The 8,413-nt window shown below is 39.0% G+C and overlaps 1 protein-coding gene across 1 annotated transcript in view; it reads left to right on the forward strand.

Annotated features, from left to right (window-relative positions):
- kitlga (kit ligand a) overlaps window positions 1-6,594 on the forward strand; it is a 34,156-nt gene extending 27,562 nt beyond the window's left edge. The window contains exons 6-10 of the mRNA XM_034216402.1: window positions 856-909; window positions 2,164-2,255; window positions 2,488-2,597; window positions 3,119-3,183; window positions 3,295-6,594. Of these exons, the coding sequence (XP_034072293.1) occupies window positions 856-909; window positions 2,164-2,255; window positions 2,488-2,597; window positions 3,119-3,149 (287 nt within the window). The 3' untranslated portion in view covers window positions 3,150-3,183; window positions 3,295-6,594. The remainder of the gene's footprint in view (window positions 1-855; window positions 910-2,163; window positions 2,256-2,487; window positions 2,598-3,118; window positions 3,184-3,294) is intronic.
- The last annotated feature ends 1,819 nt before the right edge of the window (window positions 6,595-8,413 follow it).

Consider the following 8,413-nt stretch of genomic DNA (forward strand, 5'->3'; position numbering starts at 1 on the left):
GTATTGCCTGATGAGGGCCAGTGGGGGGGGGGGGTAATATTTCGTCTCCTCATTTTTCGTCAACGAAAGTAAAGAGAGATTTTGGCATAGTTTTTATTTAGTAAACTACATTTTCGTCTCGTCACTTTTCGTCTAGGATATTGCATGTTGATTCAAAACTGTCATATACTGCCAGTGATAAGTGAGTAAACTTGTGTTTCTATGTCGTGGATTTACCACCTCTTTCAGGGTTTTAATTGTTTAATTGTAGAGAACAGCAATTGACAATTTACAATTGACACACACATTTTCTGAGCCGTTCTCCAGATTCACATTCCAGTCACAAGTTCACTTTTGCTTGTAAAACCCCCACCACCCTCTTTGAACAATTGTGAACAGGCTCTATTTAGGACAGATCTCTTGTGGCCGTTTTGAGAAGCTTTTAATCCAGGAACCATTATTTCTTCACAAGAACTTTGCAAGATAAAAACTCAAAACGGTCTCAGTGCGTAGACGGCCCATTGAGGCCCGGGTGAGTCACAGCACTGAGGGAAGGTGTCCCCAGGTAGCACATGTGAAAAGGAAGAAAAGGCCCGAAACCTGATTGTGTACGTGTTGATTACAGAGCAATCTTCCAATCTTCCCAAGCGATTGGCTTTTCTTTGCCAGAGTGGTTGGATTATATCTTGTGTGTGTTTGAGGGAGCTAGAGGGGGTAAAAAAAAAGGCTCTGTTGAGTTAATTTTTGGGCACCTGACAATGAAAGGTTTTCATTCGGCCTTAACTCTTCACCTTTTCCCTTTTTCGCCCCTTCCCTCATTTTTGCTTGTCTCTTCCTGAGATAACTCCAAACTAACTAACTCATCTTCTTCCCCAGAATCAACACCACCCAGCAGTAAAGCCTCAGTGTGTGAAACAGGCTGCGGACCACGTAAGTTTGCAACTGTCGGTATTTCTGAGAAGTGTCCGGTGTGTGATCGGCTTGCTAAATCAGCCCAGCTGGGGTGTAAAAGCGGAAACCTTTGCCAGCTTAAATAATTGCGACATTCTCTAGCAAGTCAGCCCATTTCCCACAAACTGATAGCACTTGATTTATGTTTCTCTGCAGGGCTATATCGCATATCTTATCTGGCTTTTTACTATGCATCTTGCTCAACCCCTTTCAATATGTTTTATGTAACATTTGTTCAAAAAGGCTCAGCTAAAAATGTGTGAAATGGAAAATAACTGATAAACTAGATAATGCATGCTTATGGCCTGCTCTTGTGTCATGCATACACAGATTACAACTAAATGGTCATGTGACACGACTTGAATGTCTGCTTATTGTTATTTATGTTTGATGTTTGAATGATGCATATGCAGAGTTTGACACACTGTTTTCACATTGATCTTATGTAGCATTGTGACTATTTTAGAAGCCAATGATGGTACAAAATTAGATTTATACAAGGGTGATGTTGACATTTAAAACCTTGAGAGCACATCAAGTGGACAAGGGAAGTATTGTACTTAGATAGATAGATACCAGATGTATCAATAATGGAGATGAGAGGAGTAGATATGCTTAAAAAAACGTTATTTATAGTAAACGTTAGTAATGGTCTCTAAAAGCCCATTGTAAACTGACGTCAGACAGAATTAATAATATGAAAGACAGACAATAAAAGTTAGGTGCTAAATCCTTAGCACCGTTACAAGGTGTGTTTTTTGTATTTTGTAAATTGTGTAACTTGCTGCTGTTAAATACCATCAAACTATGTGCTATATGTGCAATATATACATATGCCATTAATAACTGTGTAATATATACCTGGCTGCTAAATCCTAAGAACTGTTACAGGATTTGTATTTTGAAAAGTATTTTTTTTACTTACATTTTTTTACTATATTTTTTATTATATCATAACTTAGTACTTTTTTTAACATATGTAACATTAAGCTGCCTGTGGCTCCTTCCTGCTGTAACGAAGTTCCCCTCTGTGGGACTAATAAAGGTATTCTGATTCTGATTCTGAAAGTAACAAAGGAATGAAGTTACAACATTCCCAAAATTCCTTCAACATTTTTAACCTGAAATGTTCTGGTGAAATCCCTAATCTTCAAGGCATATCAGCTGTAAAAAAGTCTCTGTGTGAAGAGCCAAAGAGCTGAAAGTGATGTTTTGTTTTGTCTCTTTTCTCAGAGCATGGCGACCTGCCTGGAGTGTTGGAGCAAAGCCTTTTATCCTTACTCTTCATTCCACTCCTAGCTTTCGTATTCCTGCTTGTGTGGAAGGTGAGCTGACCTTTGACCCCCAGCTATTAGGCTGCTTCACTCCCTGAGCCACTACAGAGATAGGATTGTTGTTGATGCCCTATTTTATTGGCCGGAGGTACCGTTTTGTAGCTTGAGTTTTATGACAGCTTGCCACAGTCTTTTAACTTCCTGCAGATGACTGTTGATATGACTTGCTTTCAGCTTGGACTGAGTTTGAAGCGTTGGTAGTAAACATGATTTCCTGATGCAGGTCCGATCACGGAGGAACGTGGAGGGTCTTCAACAGAACCCTGGAGAAGTTGGACTCTTCTCAGGAACAGAAGCTACTGCACCTCCACTAGATGCTGAAATATTGGAAAAGTGAGCAGTTTTTCCGCTATGACTCGCATTCACAGTGCAAAAGTTCACAAGGAAACTATTCCCCTTTATGTGACCTACTGACTGTTAACTCTGCAAGTAGGTTTGGCAGTTCAAATAATAATAATTGACGTTTTTTTGTAGTCTTCTCAATACTTGAAATAGAACTCAAATCTTTATTACTTTAAATGTTATCTTGACAAGCTCAACTTTTATTTTAAATCCTTCACAAGCATTACAACGAAGCATACGAAATGTGATTGGCTCGTGAAAGCTTCTGACCATGAAAGCAAAATAAATATCCGCAAAGCCATATAGATAAGATAAGATGGACCTTTATTACAGCGAAAATCAGGACAGTACAGATTCACACAGGTGTAATACAATGTAAGATTACATTGAAATGATATACAGGGAAGCAGCTTATAAAACAAGAAATGAATTAAATGAACATGTATACATATTTGATTCCATATAGGAAGTGAAGTTTACTCTCTAATGTTGATCTTTCCGTCCTATTACAGAAACATGTTGAACGTCATTGAAATAGTGTAACGCTTCTACTCTTGGATGTTCTCCAGCATAATTGGTGAGATTCTTCATATCACGTAAAATAAGTGCTAACAAATAAAACAGAAATTCTTGTTTTAATGTCTGTCACTGAGCTCTAAAACCTCTCCCCACCTGTGTCTTCCCACAGGGCTCTATTATCTTCTCCTCGTGGTGTCCAAGGTGATGAAAAAAATACTCAAAGCTGAATTCCATAGATAGTTCTCGAAGGTAAAAGGCTGGATTTTGACCACTCTCCAGATTATCGCTTGCAGGTTAACACCTGCAATGAACAAGATTCTTCTGGATGAACCATGCCTGCTACCATGTGGATAAGCTTGCCTTTCTTGTAAGACTGCATTTACCCTATGCTTTTGAAAAAGACAGTGAGATTTTGGCAGTGAGAAACCCCTGGACCACACCCCTACTGGGTCCACGGGTTCCTGCGAATCGTCCATCAGAACCTGCTGCATCATGAACTCTTTGGGGAAAACGTTCCCCCCCGTCAGCAAGTTGCTAAAGACTGCCTGTGTTTTAAAGGCTCACCAGTTCATCTTCAAACAGCAAACCAGAGAGAGACGGACACTGGTTATCTCCTCTAAGAACTGAGGCATGAATTACTACCTCCGGTCACACTTAACCACATCTTCAACAGCTCTACTCATTCGTCCTAGTCCGGGTTTTCCTAAAGAATATCATGTTAAAAAGTGTATTCCCAAGGTGTAGTCACATTGTCTGGTACCCATGGGGATGTATGATGTATTTATTTATTGGTGGCAGCACTGAGCTGCTGCTGTTGATACAACTGAACTGTTTCAAGCTATCAGTTACGAGCACCTCTACTAATGGGTCACATTTAAAGAACAATCTATATACTAACACATCGTAAACGCAACACATTCTTCAACAAGTTACATTTCCTCGTATGATGTTGTCGGTATATATGACTTGGGTGATTAAGCTTATGTGTGTACATGGAGAACAAAACACATATGTACAAAATATGCTGCTTTGACTAACTTACATTTAGACCATTGACATCTGCAAGCTAATGAGTATCAGGGATGACTTCCAGATTCATTTTTTTTAAAAGATACAATTAGAACGTAGTGATAGACGCATGCAAGACAACGATGGGCCTCGAATAATAAATACTTGCTCTACAATGCCTTTAATTAATACAAACAAAATAATACGACTGAATATAAAAATGCTATATAATATAACATTGTTAAATTCTTAACTGTTCACTTAACTCAACCAAATATACTCTCAAATCAAACCCATTAGCTCAGAATGTTCTTTCATATGGTTTAGTCTGTTCTTACTGACTTTGCCTTTGTCCAGTATCAGTGTTGTGCTTGCATAATAAAACCTATTATAGACAATCTGACAAAGCTAGTTAGTGCATTTATCAAGACTCAAATGCTTATGAAATGTTGAAGGGCGATACCACTGTTTATGAAATGTACAGACCTTAGTTATTTCCACAATCCACAAAGATCAGCACATGGGAATTTCATGAAGGCCTAAAAATCAGTTTTGCCTTAATACACTGTCAAAGGAAGTGCACTGTCATCTCCTTCACATACTGAACGGTCGCACAATGGTATTACTTTTCTTTTGTGAGTTTTCGATTTGTTTCTCCCTGAGCAGAAAACAACTGGTTGTCAAATCCAATCAGTTGGCATGATGTTGTTAATTGCTAGCTACTGTATAGTAATTGCCTAAGCCCTCAGGTGCATTCCAATATTAAATCAATGTGCCCCTCCACGCCTGCTTTCCTTCAGACAGATCTGATAAGTTGGGAGTTTGAGATGTTTCCCATGTCTGCTCTTACATATCTTATCAGAGGAGTTAAAGGCAACAAGTTTGAAATCATCTCAACATGGTTTGTCCACGCAGAGCCTCGCTCAAAGTAGCTCAATAGATGGATTAAATGATTAAGATTGTTAATGACAATTAGCAAAGTGGTAGGAGTGTGAACAGGGCACGCTGGCTGTGACCTTCTGCGAATAACTTACTATGACAAAGTGGCCGGACACAAACATCTGTTTCCATATCTAGTTTTTCTATCATGTTTATGGTCTTACATTGTACCATTGTCAATTGGTTTTGTGCCTTGTTTGATTAGTGTCACTGACCCTGTGTGTAAATGTCCAAAGCCTGTCTATGTTTCTGTGTGGTAGCAGAAAGTGGAGAGATCATTACAGTGCAGATTAAAAACCTCTCCCCACAATAACAGATATAATCACCAATCTCTCTATTTTAAATAAACTCATGACAGTTTAGTTGGCTTGACCTGTGCCCAGTTATAACAAGGAAAACGCTTTTTTTGAAAGAGCAGCATGTTAAAACTCAGAATAAACATCAGTGGTTGTGACATTTCTCTACCCTGTGTTACATTTGAGCTATTGTGACCTTTAGGAGAGTTCAACGGGTACCTCTGCTTGTTTCTGGGACTATTTGATGGGAATTTGTCTTATAGAATGAGGAGTATATTGTGCAAAATTAAATCTGTGTTTGAAAAAAAGTATACCACATTGGTGTTCATACAATTCAATACCTTCCGTCATCAATAGCTGGATATATTTGGTGTGATAGACTATTGTTTGTTATTTTGAACTGCAAGACATTCATTCAAAAATGCATTTTTGAAGAAAGTGTATTAGCATTGTCGTGCCATATTCTCTATGGCAGTTTAGATCGAACTCTGTGTTAGAAAAAGTACACCACATTGGTTCTCGTACAATAACTTTCCAAACAATACTTTTAGAAAGAATCACTAAAATCAGTGGTGCGGTAAAATACTGTTTATTTCTTAATCTCAAATCCAACTATTCAAAAATGCATTTTTGATCCATATTCAAGCATTTTATGTATGGCAGTCTAGACCTGAGGCTTTTTCAACAATTATCTTTTATATGACATGCAGTCCCCAGTATTCTGACAGAGACACAGGTTGGTCTAGCCACAACCATACTAACAAACAAGGTATAGTCTGTCAAAAGTTGCTTTTTTTACATAGTCTATGAATATCATGAGCTGCAACAGGTCTAAGCTGTGAAAAAAACAAAACATGGTCTCCCATTTTCCTGTCTACAAATAGTCCTATGTCTATTGCATGGAAGTCAGAAACACAGCAATTACATGCATTAGCTGAGAGAAGGACTGCCCTTAAATACTGTTCTTGTGTGGGTAGTCGTGTGGTCTGAGAGTGAGCAGAGCTGCATCCTGAACAGTGCTTTCGGGCTTGAGTGATCCAATCCATCCCACTTCAGTGCGGGAATCAAATGGCTTTAGGCAGGAAATTAGTCTGGGTGCCAAAAAGCAAAATGTAATTATTGCCCGGTTGGTATTCTGGGTGAAAACTCTTCTGTTTTCTGTATTTTTGTATAAAGGTAAAGAAACATATATGAGATATGAATAAAGTACACGTATCCAACTATTATTTATTGGTGTGGTGTTATGTTTTTTTGGCGGAGAACCAAACACACACACGGTCTCATGAACTAAACATTTCTTTAGGCAACATGGCTAAAGGTACTGACTGCCCACATGCCTCTTGGAAATAGATTTACAAGTTTACAACTACTTGTTTGTAACCATTTAAATACAAAACTAGTTGATCCCGTGCTGTCCTGATTTCAAACGGAAGTTCTTTTTTTTAACATGCAGTAATGGTAGGACTTAATTAAAAGGATTTGTAATTTTCTAAATAACATTATACATCTAAAGTGCTGTAGGAAGAAAAGGGTTGTTCAGTATATGTATTTAGTATAGAATAAAAAATTAAAAAAGTCTTCTTAACTCACATAGCATTAGTTAGAGGATCGAGAAAAACGTATGTCAAAGAAAAGCTCAACAATATACTTTTTAAGGTCTTCTGTCCGCTTGAAATAACGACGTATAATCTTGTGTTTTGTTACCAAGATAAAGAAGAAAACATTTCCTCTCCTGCACATCAATAAATCACTTTCACCTTCGCTGCTCACCCTGAAGGTTTCAACTCTCCAAGAAGTGTATAAACACACATTGCAAGTGTTTTTAAGTCCTTCAGGGCCATCCTTTAATAAAGCAATATATTAGGGAATGCTTGGCATGGCCAATTCACACTGCCAATATCTCTCTGTTTAGTTGAGTGTGTTATTGGTTTGGCAACATTTAGTACATTCAGTATCAGAAGCCTTACTTCGTTTTGATTAACTGATTTGTATTTTCTGTCATGAAAGAATGAATAACACATCCCTGATGTTCTAAAGTGCTACAATGTTCTGATCTCTGATTGTGAGTTCTGGTCCAATTTCAATACAATCAATCTTTTATTTTTCTTCTGTGATAATGGTTCCTGTTTCTTTTACGGTCTATCCTCAATATATCTTTATTAATATGGAATACGTTGCTTTAAAAGAGCTGCACTTAAAAATGTCAAATGACTTAGTTTATCGCTTATCAATAATATATATCTTGAGCTATAAAGACATTTCACGCAGATTTACCCTCACAGGCATTTGGGGGAAAATATAGCTTGTGTTTAAAATCCCTTAGAACTTTCTGCCAGTTGTCTGGCTCTGGGAAGCTACACTGCAGGTGTCGTGAACGTGAAATGTGTTAACTCTGTTCTTCAAAAGGTTTGAGGTCATAAAGAAAACTGCTTTGTTTTATGGTAGCAGCCAATCTAAACAGGACTCTTATAAAGAGCTGATGGGCCATCAATCACCATGCTTATTGTTTTTTCCCCTGAAATGTAGCATTTTGAAAACACTTTAAGTATGATAAGGACATTTCCAGACTGATTATTGTGTTTCTGTCACGGTAGAGCGAAGGAAGCAGGACCCAAATGCAGATTAAACTGATAATACCTTTGTTTCAAGGATAATGAAAATAGAACTTGGACAGACAGAACACTGACCGGTGAACACAGTCAACAACAAAAGACGAACCGACAAAGACAGACAGAAAAACCAGAACTTAAATACACTATACGTATCACTAGGCCACCAGGGTGGGTGGAGGGGGTCAGGAGGACGGGACTGAGCTGACCGCCCAGAGGCACAGCAGAGGACCAGGAAGGGATCTCGGGCGGACGGCCCGGGGGCAAGGCAGAGTTCAAAAAGGGGGATTCGGGCGGACGGCCCGGGGGCAAGGCAGAGTCTAAGGTGGGGGACTCGGGCGGCTGAGCATGAGGGCGAAGGCAGCGGCAGGAAGAGTCAGGGGGCCGGGCTCGAGGACGAGGGCAGCGGCAGGAAGAGTCAGGGGGCCGGGATCGC

Source organism: Gymnodraco acuticeps, unplaced genomic scaffold (assembly GCF_902827175.1).
Source record: "Gymnodraco acuticeps unplaced genomic scaffold, fGymAcu1.1, whole genome shotgun sequence".
In the NCBI taxonomy this organism is placed as follows: domain Eukaryota; kingdom Metazoa; phylum Chordata; class Actinopteri; order Perciformes; family Bathydraconidae; genus Gymnodraco; species Gymnodraco acuticeps.